Source organism: Suhomyces tanzawaensis, assembly GCF_001661415.1.
Source record: "Suhomyces tanzawaensis NRRL Y-17324 unplaced genomic scaffold CANTAscaffold_4, whole genome shotgun sequence".
Taxonomy (NCBI): Eukaryota; Fungi; Ascomycota; class Pichiomycetes; order Serinales; family Debaryomycetaceae; genus Suhomyces; species Suhomyces tanzawaensis.
The window spans coordinates 252,813-272,368 of NW_017963639.1; the positions used below are offsets into that span (position 1 = coordinate 252,813).

General features: G+C 47.6%; 7 protein-coding genes across 7 annotated transcripts; 3 read left to right on the forward strand and 4 right to left on the reverse strand.

Moving 5' to 3' along the window:
* Window positions 1-469: 469 nt before the first annotated feature.
* CANTADRAFT_52055 (polyubiquitin-binding protein) lies at window positions 470-1,534 on the reverse strand (the record flags this gene model as incomplete). The annotated part of the gene is made up of 1 exon (XM_020210030.1): window positions 470-1,534. The coding sequence occupies one exon, from the start codon at window positions 1,532-1,534 to the stop codon at window positions 470-472; it is 1,065 nt and encodes a 354-aa protein (XP_020064082.1).
* Window positions 1,535-1,892: 358 nt separating this feature from the next.
* Window positions 1,893-4,910, reverse strand: CANTADRAFT_90076 (uncharacterized protein; the record flags this gene model as incomplete). The annotated part of the gene is made up of 1 exon (XM_020211649.1): window positions 1,893-4,910. The coding sequence occupies one exon, from the start codon at window positions 4,908-4,910 to the stop codon at window positions 1,893-1,895; it is 3,018 nt and encodes a 1,005-aa protein (XP_020064083.1).
* A 335-nt stretch (window positions 4,911-5,245) lies between these two features.
* On the forward strand, window positions 5,246-6,739 carry CANTADRAFT_21744 (beclin 1; the record flags this gene model as incomplete). Its single annotated transcript, XM_020206732.1, has 1 exon — window positions 5,246-6,739. The coding sequence occupies one exon, from the start codon at window positions 5,246-5,248 to the stop codon at window positions 6,737-6,739; it is 1,494 nt and encodes a 497-aa protein (XP_020064084.1).
* Window positions 6,740-6,875: 136 nt separating this feature from the next.
* Window positions 6,876-8,402, forward strand: UME7 (DNA-binding transcriptional regulator; the record flags this gene model as incomplete). The annotated part of the gene is made up of 1 exon (XM_020208559.1): window positions 6,876-8,402. The coding sequence occupies exon 1, from the start codon at window positions 7,347-7,349 to the stop codon at window positions 8,400-8,402; it is 1,056 nt and encodes a 351-aa protein (XP_020064085.1). The 5' UTR covers window positions 6,876-7,346.
* A 208-nt stretch (window positions 8,403-8,610) lies between these two features.
* On the forward strand, window positions 8,611-10,518 carry EMP70 (Emp70p; the record flags this gene model as incomplete). The annotated part of the gene is made up of 1 exon (XM_020210003.1): window positions 8,611-10,518. One exon carries the CDS (start codon window positions 8,611-8,613, stop codon window positions 10,516-10,518), a length of 1,908 nt encoding a protein of 635 aa, XP_020064086.1.
* A 181-nt stretch (window positions 10,519-10,699) lies between these two features.
* Window positions 10,700-13,411, reverse strand: RGT1 (Rgt1p; the record flags this gene model as incomplete). Its single annotated transcript, XM_020206733.1, has 1 exon — window positions 10,700-13,411. One exon carries the CDS (start codon window positions 13,409-13,411, stop codon window positions 10,700-10,702), a length of 2,712 nt encoding a protein of 903 aa, XP_020064087.1.
* A 2,593-nt stretch (window positions 13,412-16,004) lies between these two features.
* Window positions 16,005-18,425, reverse strand: ARG83 (Arg83p; the record flags this gene model as incomplete). Its single annotated transcript, XM_020209997.1, has 2 exons — window positions 16,005-16,688; window positions 16,890-18,425. The coding sequence occupies 2 exons, from the start codon at window positions 18,423-18,425 to the stop codon at window positions 16,005-16,007; spliced, it is 2,220 nt and encodes a 739-aa protein (XP_020064088.1).
* Window positions 18,426-19,556: the final 1,131 nt, after the last annotated feature.

A 19,556-nucleotide genomic window follows, 5' to 3' on the forward strand; every position in this document is an offset into this window, starting at 1 on the left:
GTCGTTCTATGAATTCCAGTTGAGTGTTGCCGAGTAGTTGAGAACCAACAAGTAGAATAACCAGTGCAATGGCTGTCCATTGAATAACAACTATCATCCAAATTAGGACTGACTGTTAGACTACAATTCGAACCAGGGTAGCTCGTTACTTCTCTTGTGTTATCCGTCTGGTCCTGCGATATTAACTAATCCTATACGATTATCTGACTATCTCTTACTCCTGCGATGACAACGTGCCTTGAACCCGTGCATTGTACCCGTGCCAGTTCCGGGTGTATAGCGCCGTGCCCCACCGCCGATCCTAGAGGAGGTTCTGCCAACTTGTGTAGATTTCAAAGACATGGAAGAAGCACGATTCATGGTCTCCTAATCCCCGAAAATAGAGACATGGATGCACCTTCGTACTTGACAAAGTTCAACCATCAAACCGTGAATCCCAATGATCTCCAAAAGCACTCACCTCCTTCTCTCAATCGATTTCTATGTAATCTGGACTCCTCGAGTGGTTCTTCAAGGAAGGATGGGACGTGTTGGTATCCTTGCGCTTCTTGCTCTGTCTCAACGACTGTCCACTGCCTGTAAAAACGTTGTTTTCTGTCTGTTTCTGCTCGGAACTCTCTTCAAGCACTGGAGGCACCACTGGAAACCCGAAGAAAAGCTGGTTTTCTGGAAGATTAAGGACAGTGGGAGGCGCGTTGGGATCCAAGTCTTCGATGCTGTAATTCTTGGAGACGGTCTCTGTGGGCTTTCCTGAGAGCTTTTGGCCCGAGCCCTTGAAACCATCTTCGGATGAGGCCTCAGCCACGAGGTTGGCATAGTTGATGGACTTGGCCATGGTGGCTGCCCCTGCGCCTCTGTTGTACTTGGAAGGGTCTATGGAAGATGCAGGCTTTGAGGACTTTGGAGTGTATTCTGGCTCCACGTAGCCCACGGGTGGAGCGAAATCGGTCTCTAAATCGGTTTCCACCACACAAATCCCCTTGGACAGCGAGTCGGGCTTTGCCTCCAACACCTTGATGCCGTAGATGGAGTCGTTGTAATTTATCTCGATGATATCGTTCACGGTCAATGTGGAAAACTTCCGCAACACGTTTTCCAACACGGCCTTGGGGTCGGAGATGTCCAAGAAGTCCACGGACTGGGGCTCGATCTTGACAAAGTTCCCCAATGGCAAGTCGCAGTTGCCAATCTTCAACAACCCTCCTGGATTCAACTGTAACGTGCTCATCATCCACTGGGGTATATAAGCTCTTCCTTCCTCAGCCACGAACTCCAAAACACCGCTGTGGGTAGTGATGCCCTTGGCCTCGTTGTTCAACTCGAACAACATGGGGTATCGGATGTGCAACATGGTCAATTTGTTCAATGCAGACGATGGCAAGAAGATCTTACCACCATAATTGGCATCGTCTTTGCGGATGTTATCAGGCATCATTGTCACTGGATAGCACCTGAAGTAGTCTTCGAACTTGTTGTTGATTGGAGGGGCGAACGCTCCGCCGCCAAACATGGCAGACCCAAATGATGAAAACATGATGGTGGTGAGTTTAGTTGCAAGTTTGCCATCGTGATTAATGTGCGGGTCGTGGGGGCGAGGGTGAGTGTAGCGAGAGTGTCGGGGGAGTTTAGTGGGAATACCGCGGGAGGCTCGCGGAGATTAGTGGGAAGGTCGCGGGCCATTAGGGAGGTATTTGCGAGGGTGTTGGGGGTGACTCGCGGTGAGTCTCGCTAGGAGTTTGGTGATGTATTTGGCTAGTGGGTAGCAGGCCCATATCATCAGGAAGCATGTACTCCCGGTTTTCTGTTCTTGCCCACAGCATCTCTATTACCCTCGTTTACCTGCCTAGTTTGGCTCTACATTCGTCTGTCTCAATGTCTATAATCTACTAACCTCAGTTGCCACGAGCAGCCTTCTGTTGCTCTGTTATCTTGACCATCTGTTGCACCAACTCTTGTTGTTCTTGGTCGAGACCTCCAAAAAGTGCCTGGTACTTAGCACCGTCTTGATGTTGCAATTCGACAACAACATCGCTGAAAACTTCAAATACGTTGATACTGTCAATTGGAGTCTGTTTCATGGCCTCCAATTCAGCCTCATCGGCTTCCAAGTCATCCTCGTCCCAGTATGCTTGGCCATACTCATCTTCTTCATCCTCGTTGCTGACAATCTCCTTTTGACTTCTTTCCTTCGTCAAAATCTCCTCTCTTGCCCTGATGGCTCCAGGTAATGCAGACACGTTAGACAATAATAAGTCCACAGATTCGCCAACCAAGTCCTCTGGAATCATGGTGATGGCCTGTGTCTTCACCAACGCCACAGATGCCAAAATCTGGAGCTTACAACCGTAAACACTTTGGAAATCGGCCGAGTTCTTCATCCACAACTTGAAGAAGTTAGCAGTGAATTGCTTCTCGTTGAGGAACTGGATAGTAGTGACTGGATCAACGTACAAAGCAGCAAAGAATACCTTCAACACTGATAAGTGATGGAGCATGTAGTCGTCGAACGCATTTTCTGTTTCCAACTTGATGAAAATATCGAAAATTTCTGGCAAGAATGCTGGTAAGATGGGCACAAATCTGTCGTTCAAAGCTGTCAAAGTCAATTCGAGAATTTCAAAGGTGGAATCGGCAAAAATTGGATCCAAATTTTCTCCCTTCAAGATGGTGAAACAAACGTTCAATAAAGACTGGACATATGGAGTTTGCACAGTCAATTCTGGGTTGGTGAAACCGTGATTGATAATGCTTTCGAAGAATGGTTGGAAAGAATCGCAATATTCGTAGGCATAGGTCTCAAATGCTCCGATACAGCAATCGAATAATCCCCACATGGTTGGAGTAACGACTCTGGTACTGAACAAAATGGATTCTAAAATCTCAATTGCTTCAGTCAAGAAGGAAACCATAGCATGGTCAAGAATGAATCTTATCATGTTTTGCAAAACGTTTTCCATTGAACCAGCGACTTCTGGAGAAGAAGTCATGGCGATAACCAAAGTGGTCAAAGTGCTCAAGATACCGGCAGCTTGGTATTCCTTGTCGACATCCACGTTGGCAGCTTCGGTACCGGATTGTTGGTCCAATAAATCAGTGGCGATGACGAGGAATTGTTCGGCCAACTTACTGGCTAACTCGTGAGCATATGGTTCCAAGTTTCTGGCAAACTTTTCAACGAACTTTTCCATAACACTGGTCAAAATGTCACTTTCGCAGGTCTTGGACATTTCCAACAAGTTACCCATCAACTGAGGAGCTTGCTCGGAGATGTGTTCAGCAACCGAATCCTCATCTACCAAGGTACTCAAGGCGTCAACGGCAGTTAATTGAATAGGTAAGTGTTGTTGGTTTTGGAAACAAGTAACTATACCTTGGAAAATGTCTTGCAATACTTGTTGGTCCTTGTAACTGTATCTGAACATGGCCAAAGTGTCACAAGCTCTAGCAGTTAACCATGGAGTGGCAGCAGTGGTCTCTGCGGATAATTCTGGGTAAACAAAAGTATGCAAAACCTTGTCAACCTGGCCGTGCACTGGAGAAGAAGAAATATCCAACTTATGAGATATAGTTGACAAGACTCTGAAAGCACCCTCGGTTTCCTTGGCGATACTGATGTCGGATCTGGCACTAGCTCTTCTGTTGAAAATTTCATTGATGATGTTTAACACTTGATTAATCGTGACCTTGAACTTAGTTGATAATAACCTAAACACGAAGTTGATGGAGGCTATATCAGAGGTGTTGGCCTCTCTGTTAATGTCAAAGAATCTTCTGATATACTCATCGGGTTCATCTTCGTATAATTCAATGGTTTCATCGCTGGCATTCAACGTAGGTAAGATAACGTGTCTGATAATGGCATCCAATTTTTCGCTGATCAATGGCCACGCTTGGGTCTCGATATTTTCCTCCAAGAATGAAATCAAGTGATAAAGTGAGCTTTCCAGAAGCCAGATTTTTTTGGAAGACCACTCTTCGATAATTTTCCAATAAGCATTAAGGATTTCGGGCACGAAGTTTTGGACGAAAAGGTCGGCAAATTCCTTCCCGTCCTCCTTCTTGGTGGTGAAACCACCACCATGACGACTCAAAAGTCTGTGTAGGTTTCCGAAACACCACTTGACAGTCTTTATTCTAGGAAGTTGTGATCTTAAGTCCAACGAGTCTTCATTCAAGACGGATTGAGGTAAAGGCTTGTTGATAATCACAAGGTGCAACTGACACCAATTACCAAGGTTAGAAGGATTCTTGAAGTATGAAGGCAACATAGAAAACGTGGTGAATTTGAAAATTTTAATGATTAAGTAAAGCATTTCATCGCTGACAGTGGAGTCATTTTGGATCAAATTGTTGGCTAAAGCCTCCAATGATGGGAATAAATCATCGGCTACCTCCTCAAGCACCGGGTTGGTGGGACCAATACCCGACCATCTGTAGTTTCTGGTGTATTCGTACAAACAAATCAAGGCAGTGTGCACATGATCTATGTTGGAGGTGTCGTGCAACAAATTCTTGATCAAAGGAATGAGTTCCAGCCACTTTTCGGAGCCCAAGATGTTGTGAAGGGCGTTGGCCAATTGGACCTTGATCTGGTTGTTTTTGTAGGTTTTTATCAAGGTCTGGATAAGTTTCTCCTTGATGGCTGGTTTTTCTTGGTCCTTGATAGTGATAGGCGAAGGAGTCTTGTTTTCTGGAACTACCCAGTAGTTAGCCACTCTGTTTTTGAACAAAATGGCTGCGGAGATCTGGATGCCAAGGGTGACTTCCTGCTCGATAATCAAGTCAAGCAAGTAGGCCGTGAATCCCGTTTGTTCCTCAAAAATGTGCAACTGTTGCTCACTTTGTTTCCGGACCTGTTGGTTCAGGTCCAAAGTGCCTGCCAATGCTTTGAGTAAGGTATCCTTATCCATATTGATGGTGGTAGTGGTAGTATGGTTAGCTGAAAATTTTTATGATAATTTCGTGTGCAGGTGGTAGATCGCGCAGGTTTGTATGGCGGACAGATAGGAAGGAATAGTGAACAGGCTCTGTTGCCGATTCCATCACTGAAGTCCGGTATCAGGGCAACCGTAGAGGCAGAGCCATTTTAGCTGTGTCTGGCCCTGCTTAGCACTGCTTGGCCGTGCTCCAGCACGAATTTTGGGTGAAAACGTCCGTCTTGAGTGCAGAACAGCTATCGCAGCTGAAAGTGCAGTGCACGACTCGTTATCACCAGAATCAATCCCTACCAGAAGGTCACCCCAGAATGCCAGAAAAGCTATTCAATTGTCGGCGATGTAATACGCCGATAGTATTGGATGAGTCATTGCTCAGACTCACACCGGCACAGCTAAACTTGATCATCAATCGAAACCACAACCATGTGGATGACACCTCCAACCAAGAGATCCTTGATGACCTCAATGCCCAAGACTTCATACCCAGCGATAGATTCAAAGTGCTCCACCAGGCACAGGACCAAGCTGGTGCCCCCATACACTATCACGATATGCTTCAAAGTGAAGATGACGTGGACGAAGACGAAGACGAGGCCGACATTGCCTTGGATAGAAACGAGCCAGATAAGTCCTCGTTCAGCGCCAATTCATACGTCGTTCTCTCTGACGGAGAGGATGATGACCAGAACGACCAAATAACCCCTAACGATAAATCCAACACTATTTCATCGAGAATAAAAACCTTGAATAAGATCTTTGAAATACTATCCCAGAACCAGGAAATAGAGCACCCGTTATCAGATGATTGCGCCAGTCTCTTAATTGAGAATTATAAGCTCAAGTTCGATCAGAGTCAAAAGGAGAAGGACAGGTACCTTTCTTTTTTAAAGAAGCTCAAGGATAGAGATAATCAATTGAACTTGTTGGATGACCAAACCAAAGATTACTCCCAGGATTTAGACGTCAAGTTGGAAGAATCCATCAATGAGTATAATAAACTCAGCCAAATTGAGACTGAGAAGCTCGATGAATTGAGGCAATTGGAAAAAACTGGTCTCGAGCTCCAGGAACAGCTTAAATCTAGCAAGCAGGAGTTGAAGGAGCTCAATGAAAACGAGCTAGGTAGTATACTAAAGCTCAAGAATAAGCTTCAGCTAGACCTTGATCGACAGTACAACAAGTTGGAACAGTCCAAATCCGCGTATAAGCTCCATCTTAATCACTTGGACAAGTTGAGGAATTTGAACATCTACAACAAGATATTCGAGATCTCGTTCGGAAAAGATGACAAGTACGGAAGTATCAATGGATTCAGGTTGGGGTACAAGGTGATATGGCCGGAGTTGAACTCCGCATTGGGTCAGGTTGCCCACCTATTGTACTTTTTGATCAAAAGACTCGAGCTAGAAATGCCCGAGTATAAGATAGTCCCGATGGGATCACAATCACAGATCATCAAATATGTGGATGGAGAAGATCTGGACCAGCGAACCAAAACCGTGTTGAATCTTTACTCGTCCAACGAGTTCTCATTGGGTAAGTTGTTCAACTACAATAAGTTGGACGTTTCAATGATTGCCCTATTGAACATCGTATCTCAAGTTGAACACAAATTGATCTCCATCGATGGGGAGTTTGAGCTCCCTTACCGGATTTCCTTGAGAAAGGGAACTGTGGGTAGCAAAAGCATTCGGGTCAGCTCCAACAGCGAATGGACCCAGAGCTGTAAGTTTCTATTGACTGACCTTAACTGGATTTTGGCGTACACAAGCGTACACAAGGGCGTTGTGGCCACTGGTTGAACGTGTGCCAAAAGGAGCTTTGGTCTTGTTGTTGATCAGGGTAGATCTTGGAAAGATCAAGACAACTTCATAGAATAGTCATGACAGGGGCAATGTGCAACTGCCATTAAAGATAGTTCATAGAACAGTAATTTACTCCCCTAAAATCTCCCCTGTGATTATAACAGTAGTAGTAGCCATGATTGTTGGCAAACAAGCTTAGCACATTAAGCGATACCGAGAAAGCATCGATACCCTTTGGAAGCGATAGGCCACATTTTTTTCAAGAATATTCACTGCCGTTCCTGTTGACACCTCCAATCATAATTGGTGATGGAAGGACGAAGTAATTCTTCACTTTTTATAATGCCTTTCGTTGAACATAATTGGGATACACTCCTTCCATCAACTGTTTGGTGTAGTGGCCACCAATGGTGCTTAACCAAGGTAATTGTATCTCTACGAAGCACCGGTAACTGCTCCATGTTACCTCAGAGGAGATCCCAATAACCTGCCAGTTGGAGCATCTCTACCAACTCCATTCCAGCCCTGGTGGTAGCGCGTAGAATGCTGCAAAAAATGTTGATAACTTTCCAGGAGCTTTCGCCACCACCAACCGGTACCCGAAATGTCTAGAGCCAGCTTCGAAGGCTGCCCTGGAAGTCCAGGCATGTTCTTTCTTACCGACAGGGAGTGTCCTACGCCGCCAAACACCAGTCAGCCCAGTCAGGCCAACCAGACTAGACTTGGGTGTGTCCTTCCAACCACTCCAGTCCAGGGAGGCAGATTCTCCGAACGAGACCCTCCATACGCTAGTCCAAGGGACTTTGGCTTCTTACGACTGCCAGTCATCAACTCATCCCAGATCATCTCCTGGTCTCATAGAAAGGGGCAGCTTCCCATTTCTTCGGTGGTACAATCGCCAGTAAGGCCGGCGGTTTTCCACAAGTACTCTGACTGCGACGACGTAAATGGCCGCAACACAGTGGTATATGACTCCAGAGCCCTTGTCCCCCTCGTGGTACCTCAATCGCCTTTGATTCCCGAGAGTCAGAGCACAGAGCTCGAACTAGACAACGTTTTCTTGACATCTGATTTGGGAACTAAAGACCCTGTGTCCCCCAGCTACTACCGTATCCCATTTGCGTCTCAGGAGAATATAAATCCTTGCAATGAAAGCATTCCTGGGCTGGACCAGGAACCACCAGTGTCTTCCAAGAGAAAGTACAAAAAAAGAGGTAGAAAGCGAAAATTGAAGATAAAAGAAGGCTCGCCTGATGGACAAGCTTCGAATTACACAGAAAAGAGAGCTCGGCCATCCAATCTATTGGAACAAACCCTGGACGATGAACATGTTCGTGGAAGATATACTCGCAGCAAATCACGAAAATTGAATATCATACCTCCGGACCACATACGAGAAAAGAAACGCAAGTTGACGTACAGGTCAAAAAGTGGTTGTTGGACTTGCCGAATCCGACATAAGGCTTGCCCAGAAGATAAACCACAATGCGGACAATGTCAACGGCTCAATTTATCATGCGACTATTCAGGCACACGTCCACTCTACATGCATGACCCAATCCAACAAGCTAACAAGCTTAAAGAGATCCGGGCGATAACAAACTTCCAAAAAAAACTCAACTTTCACCGCAAGAGATCTGGTTCTAGCACCTCCGAATAGCCCGAGACTTTTGAACGGTGGACCATTCCTGCAAAAATTGGATTTCTGCGCGAAGTGGCTTCTGATCAGGGACACGCGTGTTCATTCAAAAAATATGGGAACAAAAGATTGAAGTGGGAATTGAGCATTGATATTCTTCTCAAGTTATTGAATTCTTGAACGATTGAGATTTGAATTGAATTCTTAGTCAAACGAGCAGAATCCAGTCATGTTTTCTGTTCTTAGCAATTTGATAGTTCTTGTCTATTTGATTGGATTGTCGACGGCATTTTATTTGCCGGGTGTCGCTCCAACAAATTACAAGAAGGGAGCCAACATTCCATTACTAGTGAACCACTTAACCCCATCGTTACATCATTTGTCCAACAACAACCAAAAGACGGGTGACAGAACCTATGTCTACTCATATGACTACTACTACCCTAAGTTCCACTTTTGTCAACCAAAAAACGGACCAGTTAAGCAGCTGGAATCGTTGGGTTCCATCATCTTTGGTGACCGTATCTTCAATTCTCCATTTGAAATCAATATGTTAGAAGAGAAATCCTGTGAAACCTTGTGTTCTACCACCTACACTAAGGTTGATTCGGTTTTCGTGAACAGAAACATCAGGGCCGGCTACAACCACAACTGGATCGTAGACGGTTTACCTGCTGCCAAGCTTGTTATTGAAGAAAGAACCAAGTCCAAGTTCTACGGATCTGGTTTCCGTATTGGTGAGACTGACAACCAGAAGAAGGCTCACTTATTCAATCATTTCGATATTGGTATCGAATACCACGAAAGAGACAAAGACAACTACAGAGTTGTTGGAGTAACAGTTAAGCCTTACTCTTTGGATAGAAACAAAGTTGGTAAGGATGCTGGAAAAGAGGAACTTTGTAATCTTGAATTGGGACCTGTTTTTTTGACTAAGGAATCTGAAACAAGCGTATTGTTCACATACTCTGTTAGTTTCATCAAGTCTGAAACCGCCTGGGCTACAAGATGGGACAAGTATTTACATGTCTATGACCCTAAAATTCAGTGGTTTTCCTTGGTCAATTTCTCGTTGATTGTCTTGATTCTTGGTATCATCATCGCTCATATTTTAACCAGAACTTTAAAGAATGATATTGTCAAATATAATGAAGTGAATTTGGACGACGATATCTCGGACGAGAGTGGTTGGAAGTTGGTCCATGGAGACGTTTTCAGACCACCTAAGCAAAAGATGTTGTTGTCTATCTTGATTGGTAGTGGTGTCCAAATCTTCTTGATGGTTTTCGTTACCATTGTATTTGCACTTTTCGGTTTATTATCACCATCAAACAGAGGAGCTTTGTCAACTTTCACTTTTGTTCTTTACATTTTCTTCAGTATTGCCGCCTCCTTTGTTTCTGCTTACCTTTATAAATCATTCGGGGGTGACAACTGGAAGTTGAACATGATCTTGACACCAGTTACCGTTCCAGGAACATTGTTCTTGATTTTTGTTTTCTTGAACTTTTTCTTGATCTACGTGGAATCGTCTGGTGCCATTCCAATTGGTACAATGTTTGCTATCATTTTCATTTGGTTCGTGGTTTCTATTCCTCTCTCAGTGCTTGGTTCAATTTTGGCTTCAAAGAAAGCAGTACTCACCAACCCAGTCAGAACTAACCAAATTCCAAGACAAATTCCAACTCAACCATGGTACTTGAGAACTTTACCAATCCTGTTCATGGCTGGTATCTTCCCATTCGGTTCGATAGCTGTTGAAATGTACTTCATCTACTCTTCTTTGTGGTTTAACAGAATTTACTATATGTTCGGATTCTTGTTTTTCTGCTTCCTCTTGATGATTTTGACAACCTCGTTGATTTCAGTCATGATGATCTACTACACTTTGTGTGCTGAGAATTATCAATGGCAATGGAAGTCTGTCTTCATCGGAGGTGGTTGTGCTATCTATGTGTTCTTGCATTCATTGTTCTTGACTGGAGGTGAGAGGTTAGGTGGCTTATCATCCATCGTCTTATATGTTGGTTACTCCTTGGTTATTTCCTTGCTTGTCTTCCTTTGCTGTGGATCCATTGGCTTCATCAGTAACTTGATTTTCGTAAGGCAAATCTATGCCCAAATCAAGATCGATTAGTATTACTATTTGATGCTATGGTCGTGGGAGTTCATTATTATGTATATTCATCACGTGTATATTACTAGCCTAACGGTTATAAGAGAGATGATAAAATACACGAGCAGCTCTTAAATAGAAGTTTGAAATCACCCTCAAGATGATTCCAAACTGTTGTAGACATTGTCAGGATGGTTTGCTATCAAAGCCATCCATCAATAGATTCTCCTTCAATGAAAGGAATGATTTGTCCACGGAAGTTGTTTCCCCAATTAGACAATAATTCTGGAAGGCCATCTTCAGATTTACTATTCAATAGTCCTTGAATGTTAAAGTTCAACATGTAGCCACCGATTTTCGCTCTGATTGCATTGATGGCTCCTGAACCTATTTGTAAATTGACGAGATTCAAGTTTAATAAATTGTATGAAATGGACAAGTCGTTGTTGATCTTGACACAACGGTTGAGTAAGTCCGGGTGGCCCTTATTTTGCGCCTTGAGGAGGGAAATCAATAAATCGATGAGGAGCTTGTTAAGCTTAATAAGCTTGAAAAGCTGGCCAATAGTGATATTCAACAATGGGTTTATGATGATGCCACCGGGATATGGGCCCGAGGAGTTGTATGCTGGGGATTCTGGCAGTTTGGTTGCATTGGAAGCTATCTCGTTGATGGAAGTGGTGGAGTTATTATGTGATTTGTTGGGAGATGTCAACGAAGAGTGCCCTGGCGAGCTGTCGGAGGGAGTAGACGTGCTTATGTAGTTGGCAAAGTTAACGATGATGGCTGAGAGCTTTTTCATGAGGCGAATCAACTTCAAGTTGTAGTCCATGAGGTTCTCGAACAGGTCGTCCAAGTCGTTTCTGGTGCTGACGTTAGATATGAATTGGTTGATCTCCAACAAACACCGCACCAAGTCGTACTTCTCCTTGATGACATGGCTGAAATGGTCGGCGAATTCGTCTTCTGTGGGTGAGGAGTCATTGAAGCCGTGGTCGTCGATGGATACCTGTCCACTGTTTAGCAAGAAATTGTCACGGATATGGACCAAATGCACGAAATTCTGCGACTGTTTGAAGATGATGAGGCCTGTCTTAAGGTTGTAGCTGGAGGAGGGTGGGGGGACAAAAGCATCAACGTTGGCCTTCAAGAACTGGACCAAGGCGTTGTTGTTGATGACCTTTTGCACGCCAAAGCTCAAAGAGTAGAGGTCGTCGATGATGGTGAGCACGTAGTAGAGCTTAGGGAGGTAGAGCGCGATGTAGTCATAGTTTTTGGGCTCGTGGTGGTTCTTTCCCTCTTTCCCCTGAACGTGCCTGAGAAACGTCTCCAACACCTTGAAGTCGTTGAAGATGGCCACTGCCACTGCAAGACCCACCGTGTAGATATCACCATTTAAAAGCATGGTGTAGTTGAGCAACGCCAACGACGAGAAGAACAACGTCAAGTGGGTCTCGCTGGGGGCGATATTGGTGTGGCTGAACGGATAGAGGGCCACGATTTTCAGCAACACCGCCAGCAGATCGGCGACAGTGACTTTGTTGAAATGGACGAGGTTGTGGAGGGTGTGGTTGAAGAGGTCGACGATGGGCGACGCTGGGGAGGGCGGCTCGCTAGCAGCAGCGTCCATCAAGGAAAACATTGCTGGCTGGTCTAGCGGGAGTAGCGGGAACGCGGGGTGGAAGTGGGCGTAGTAGAGCGCGAGGTTGGTGCGGTAGGATGGTGCGTAGGGAGCGGCGGGGGGAAGCTGGTACTGGGGGGTGGTGGTAGTGGCAGCGAGTGCGTAGGGCAGCGCGTACTGAGGAGTGTGCGCGTAGGGCAGCGCGTACTGGGGCGAGGGTGCCGGGGAGGATGGTTGGAGGTGGAGGGTCTTGTTGATTCTGCCGCTCAAGCTGGAGAGGGAAGAGACTGAGTTGCGTGGGGATGCTGTGGACGACTGGCGACGGTGGTGGTTGGCGCTGGACGAGCGACTCAACGCTGGAATCGACAGCGTCGACAGCGTGGACGACCGCACCGAGTAGAAGTCGTCAGCGTCGCTATCGGAAACGACGCTGTCGCTAGGCTTTAGCGATGCCAAGCGTGAGCCCGTGGTGGAGGTGGAGGAAATGGACTCCACCGACGAACGGCGGCGCGACGACAGCGCGGTGGATGCGGACGACGCCGCGGACGCTGCACCGTTCAGCACGGTGAGCGACGAGCGCCGCGAAGGTCCCGCAGGCATCTCGTAGGGCACTTTCCAGAACGGCCCCTGGATGGGAGGGCTCGAGTTCTTGATGCTGGGGTTGGTGGTGTCGGCGAGGTTGAGCAAGCCGTTGATGGAGTTGCTGCGAGGGCTGGAGGGCGTGGACGAAGTGGACGCCAATTTGGGGGGCAAGATCTTCGGCTGGAGGTCGCCCAATGGCGGCAAAATGATGGCGGGAGACCCCTTGAGGTGCTTGTGCGGAAACGGTAGTGGCTGGTGGTGGGCGTGGACGAGATGGGGTCCCCAGCCGTACTGGGGGGGTCCAGGCACTGGCGCTGGCGCTGTGGGTGCCTGGACCGGCGCCTGGGCCATTCTGTCGTTGTTCTGGTGGTTCGGGTGGTTCTGATGGCTCTGGTGGCTCTGGTGGCTCTGGGTGTTGTTGTTTGGCTTCGTGCGGTCGAGCTTGTCCTCCAAGTCGCGGATGTAGCCCTTAGAAGGCCCTCTCTTCAAGGGAATGCGCAGAAACGCACAGGCGTCGTTGTTCTTGGAGCAATTGGTGCATATCTTGGTGACTTTCTGGAGGGTGGCCAGGTACTCGGCGTTGCAGCGGATTTTCTTACGACGACAGGCGTCGCAGGCGCGCGACACCTTGGAACGCTTTCTGGGAGGGTTGTCGGGGGTGTTTGACGGACCAGCGTCCAGCATGGCGGGAATGTCGTCGTCGGTGGTCATGCCATGAGAAAGAAAAGGGAGGTCTGGAGTGGTTTAAGGACGGAAAAACTGGAGCAGTCTCGGGGAAGCGGTGGGGTGCGTGGCTCGGTACAGGAGATGATTTTCCAGAACTGCCTATTGGGGAAGCGGTCGTGACCGGACAGACCCCGGAGGTGCAGTGCTCCGATTATCCGACGGTTCCCCGCGGGGCCGTTAGGATGAGGAAGGATTAGGAGTATTACAGGTCGTGAAAGTCTATCAGTGTTATGTATGAAGCACTGTGAAGTGCAAGCTGAGGCTGTGGGAATAAGCCGTAATGAAGCTGTGTTGGGGCCGAATAAGCCGTATTGAAGCTCTGAAAGAGTGAATAACATAAATTAAACAGCATGTATTGAAGCTGTATCGAATAAGGTGCATACAATAGGCTGTATTGAAACCGTATTAAATTAGCCCCTCTCTTCCCTACACATCCACACTAATGGTGGCATTGGTTAAGGCTGCCATTTTCTTTGCCCATGGTTTCTGCTATTGTCTTCGGGGCTTCTTCATGGCTATTTTCTTCAGCATACGTTCTTCAACCTATTTGACTCCATTTGGCTTTCAGCTTTGAAGACCCCATTTCCACCATTTTTCTGATTCCTACACTCTTCGATCCTCCCTGCTGGCTCCTTCTCATCTCTGATGACCCCAGACTCCCCAATGCTACATCCCCACCAATGCAACCTTGCAGGGTTCAACAATAAATGTGGAGGTGGCTATTCCGCGATCGGTGAAAAATATCCCCACGATTGCAGTGGTTCCTTGTGGTTGTGCATCCGATGGGTGTAACCGGTTGGAATCCGCTGCAACCTCAACGGTCCATCGAGTTGCATGCGAGAGTATTGTGGTACGGATGCATCTGCGTGGGGGCATCCGGATGGTACACTCCACGGCTACAAGTATCCAAAATAGTGAGGTTCGGATTTTTCATACATCAAGCCGTCGGTGGCTCTTGATCCCAGTATCCTTCCCTACTCCGGGAAAACTGGTCATTTCTCTTGAACGGGGCTTACTCTGCAGAAATTCGAAATAAAATTGACAGAACCCCTAAATACTGCCATTTACGAAACCTTATCGAGGGGGGCCTGTTCCCAGCCGGAACCACACCACTGGACGACACTTGGAGGCGGATATCGACAGACTTGCACAATAGACATGCCATCGGTGTCACGATTGTGACACCCTCATGTCTTCTGTCACCTCTACTCCTCCACACAAGAATAGGCGAGCCACGCCAGACATTTTTTCCCCGAGACAAGCCACCAAAGCCGTGTCCCAGCAACTCCAGTCAAAATAGCCCCACTCCTCTGCAAATGTCGGCCTCCCATTAATGCGCGATGGAAATTTATCCGAGCACTGATGTGGAATTAAGCACCACCAGAGAGGGCTTGGCAGCTGGTCAGATTGTGTCTTGTGTCAGACAATAGAATTCTGCTGGAGGGTGCCAATTCTCCGGCAAAACCTCCACTCCAGGGTCAGTTCCAGTGGAGTCGTCGATGTGCTCATATCAGTGATGGCTGTTAATTATTGGTTTCTGGCAGTGGATACAAATCTCTGCTGCCAGCAACATGTTGGCTATTTTACTCCGGTGGCCCTCGGATTCCTTCAAAAGTATTCTTGTACTCTTCAAAAGTGTATCCTGGTCGGAAAGTAAAGTGTCTGCGGGGCACCAATAAATCCGAGCTAGGATGGCTCCAAACCACAGATGGGATGGGCCGGGAGAATTGAATACTGGCAAATGAGACCAGGCACAAATGTTTGGGGGCGCTTCAGGCACAATTTGCTTGGAGGCGCTTCAGGCAGAGCAATCCAAACGTCCTCATCGTTTGACACATTTCGTTTTCAATTTGAGTATAGAAGTACGGATGGGGTGACTCTCATGAAACTGTCAAGATACATGGCATGTCATCAGCCACACCGTTTCACCCAAGCCTCCCTGGTGGGTTCAGACTGGTCTACGCAGAGCATTCGTTTCGTCGTTATCTATAACCTCTATAAAGGAAGTGGTAGCGCGGGTTCTGGCCAAGCCACTAAGAAGGAGCAAGTCAGGATCCGCTTGTCAATTCCTGGACTGTCATAGGGGATGTTGCTCAATCCTGTCCTGTAATTGGGGCTCTTTTCTTTGAGGTAGCAATCATTGGTAGCTATTTTTTATCAATTCGCTGCCATTGGAACTGTCTTTGGAGCTGTATTTGGGGCTGTTTCTTTCTATCAATCCCTGGACCAACAATAGAACTCTTTTCTCGATTCGGAATCATTGGTGCTGTTTTGTCAATCCTGGTCTGACATTGGGGCTCTGTTTTCAGTATTTAATCTGTAATTGGAGCTGTTTCCAAAATCTGATTGTTATTGGCTTTTCCCAATTCTGAACTGTCATTGGAAGCTATTTACTATCAATCTGGGCTGACATTGGAACTGTTTTTGATTCGGAGTCGGTCGCTGGGCTGTTTTCTCGATTGTGACTGTCTATGGGCTGTACTCTCAAAGTGTAGTCCATCCTTGGAGCTGTCTTTCTCTCTGTTAATTTCTCTGCACTTTAGAGCTGCTTGTTCTATCAATTCGCTCACATTCGGACTCATCCCAAACTCAACACCACGTCCCACTCTCGAACCATATCCATGAACCCAAACTCTTCGCCAAGGTCTCTTCTCTTCCAGATTTCATACAAAATCTGCTTTCCTCTCCAGTAATTGAACTGGCTGAATCCAGGCGTCTTCCAGAGCGCCTCGATCAGCTTCTGGTCCTCCTTTTCTGTGGCTTCGCTTCCACATACTAAGAGGATCCAGAAAGTGGGTCTCAACTTGATGTTGTTCTGGTCGCTGAGACGGGTCATTTCCTGCAAGTAACCAATGGCTTTTCGTACATGTGCCTGGTACGCGGGCCCGGAGACCTGCTCTTTGATCAACCTCTTGTGGTAGACAATCAAGGCCTCGTGGAACGCCAGGATCCCGAGGTCCAAGCACCGGTGCATGGGGTTGTTTTCAAGGTCGAGGTCCCAGTAGTGCTCTACCCTCCATCCAATCAATTTGTCCTCGATTTCAGCACAGATCTTGGGGAAATTGCGAGGGAACACCCGTTTCCTCTGGAAGATGTTCTTGTGATTGGTCAAGTGTACGATCTCGTGGAAGAGGTCGAGAAGCGAGCCAGGAAGACCGTACATCATGTGAAGGGTGTCCATGTCGACAGAGGTGGTGAAATGGGCTTTGGGGACGAAGCGTTCGACCTTGCGCTTTTTGGGGGCCCCTGCCATGGCTGCAGCCTCGTCATAGCCACTCATTTCGCGCTTGTTGAAGCTGATGGTGAAGGACATGGGCGTGTAGTCGTTGTTGTCGGGGACCTGGTCGGGACGGTTGGATATGATGAGGTTCTTGATGGTGGGTTTGATCTGGACGTCTCGCGAGGCAGGGTCGTCTTCCTCGTCTTCCTCGTCTTCCTCCTCGTCTTCCTCCTCGCGTCCCACCAAGTCGTAGTTCTCGCTCAAGTCGCGGTAGTTTGCGTTCTCGTCGCCCTCGCTGATGGCGTAGTTGAACATGTTCACCGACTGGGTGCTTTCAAAGAACATGTACATGATGCGGAACATGTTGATCAAGAGCCGGCGGAAGTGGGTCATGCGCGCCTTGGTGTACTTGTTCTTGACGATGTAGTCGCCGATAGCGTAGATCAACTCGAAGTTCTCGTACACGCTGAAGCAGTTGTCGAGCTCGATCTGCATGATCACTGCAAGAAGGAGCATATCCTCGTACTCCAAGCGCTGGTCGTCGCGCTCGCACTGGTCGAGCTCAAGGCTGTTGTTGTCGTACTCGTCGAGGTGGTAGTTCAAGATGGAGATGCTCAACTTGCGCAACTCCACGCTCATCTTGAGGTGGTCGTCCATGGGCAACTCCAAATGGTCGCCAGGGGGTGTCTGTGCTCGCAGTGACATCTTGAACGACGAGAGCCCCAACACCAAGTAGACAATAGCAAGCTTGATGTTCTTGCGCAAGGCGCTCCTGCTGAACCCACGAGACGAATTGTCGGTCAAGTGCAAGTCGCTGGAGTTCCAGTTGGTGAACTCACAGCAGATGAATTCGCAGAACACACTCATCAAGTACGGAATCACGAGGGTGTCGATGTAGTTGTGCGAGAACGCCACCCTGTTGAAGGTGAACAAGTCGGGTCCCACGGCACACGCAAGCACCTTGAACGCTCCCTTGAGCCACAAGTCCGCGTGCTCGTCCATGAAGAAGAGCTTGTGGGTGATGCGGATGTCTGCCATCCAGTCGTCGTCGCTGTCGAGGTTGGGAAAGAACTTGGGGTACAAGATGTGCAACACGTTCTGCTCGGTGAACCGGTGGGCTGTTCCCTTGATGGCCACGATCGTGAGCTTGGCGTGCTCCATGAGCTCGTAGTGCACCCACGAGTTGTTGTTCCGTGAGAATATGGACTCTCGCTTGTAGGGCGGCAGCGGTGGCGACGGTGGCGACGGTGGCGACGAGCTGGTGTCGGAGCGTGTGGTAGTGGTGGTGGTGGTGGTGATTCTGTCCGCACTCGCTTTGGTGTGATGTCCAGACGCCTTGGTGTGTACTTGCACGGTTCTGATGGGCAAATGCACCGACAGAACGCCACCAGCGCCCTTCTGGCGCCTGGCACGCCGTCTGGCGTCGTACACGCCAAAGGGACCCACTCGTCCCGTCCTTTTGGCCAGTGCCTGGGCCTCGAGCCGGTCGAGCCGCCTGTTCAACTCGCTGTAGGTGGTGTAGAGCATGTGTGGAGGAAACTTGACGAGCTCCACGTTTCTCCGCTGGAAGTCGCTCTTGTCTTCGTCGCCCCCCAAGCTGACAAGAGACCTGTCGTGGGACGACACCGTCAATGGCGGAGCCCACGCTAGCTTGATGTCGAAGCCAGCACAGTCCAACCCAGCCTTGGTGCAACGCTGGCAGTGAGGCTTCTGGAGATCACACTTGACCTTGCGGGAACGGCACGTCCAGCACCCTTCAAAGTTTCTTCGGCGGGTCATGAAGGTGTTGGATGTGGAGATGGATTGGTTATATGGTGAGAGGCTGTGTGCAGGACGGTGTGAAGAGGGAATAGTATAGCGAGCTGGGTCGTTGGTGCAGGCAGCCACTAGGTGCAGGCTGGGTGGGCAACTGGCTGCACCGATTTGAAAGATATCTGCTTAGCTCTGCTTAGGCAGTATGCTAGTACTGACAAGCCCAGCGAAATCGTCTCGTTCAAGACTAACATATGTAATTTGCTAAGAGGATCTCCGTTTTAAATTATATATGAAGGTTGTTAAATTCGGTATCCAAGCCACCAGTGGGTTCAGCCATGTTGGAAGTCGCTGGTGGATAATGACTTTTGTACAGTATCCCGAAAAATGCCTCCAGCAACTGGATTTTGTTGCACCGAGGATCGGTATGAGCATCGCCAGTAATTATCCCTGTCCAGCCGTTCCCACTGCGCCACTTTTTTAATCATTGGAGGACATAAAACAGTTTTTTTTCTTTGGTGGTTTTTCCGATATGTCAATTATTTGAGATCCTTGACCAGACGCCACTTATTCCTAGTAATTCCAATTTTCCGACTTCTCTTCCTAACCAGCTATATCAATTACCCTGTATAAGCTGTCATATATCTCCCTACCAATATTTTATCTCTTCTGGATTTATTAGCTCCTACTCCTGCATTTTAAGTTATTATCAACCCTTGCACCTATTTCTTGTAGATCTTTCTCCTTTCGTAGCTCTTTTAGCCATTATACCAGGCTCTATTAGGTTTTCCGGATGGCCAATATTCGTCGGTGATCTAATTCCTGGCATTCCTGAGTCTGTCTCTAGTGGAGCTATTAAGTCTACATACCCTAGAACAAACCCCTAATTTTTGCACTCATATCGTGTCGAGGAGGTTTTTCCGTTCTACGGCTGAAAATTACAGGCTGTCACATGAAGGCACTTTTTAATTCGTCTGTCCTTATTTCAAGGTTCTATATTTAATACGCATCCCATCGCTCAAATATGCCCTTTTGGTTAATCTGATGCCAATATGAGTCTGGCGTCTGGAGACAGAACTATGTAGAACCGCCAAACCAAGAATTTCTTGGTCACAACGCACATCTGACATCAATAAATTCTAGGGCAGCCGCACACAG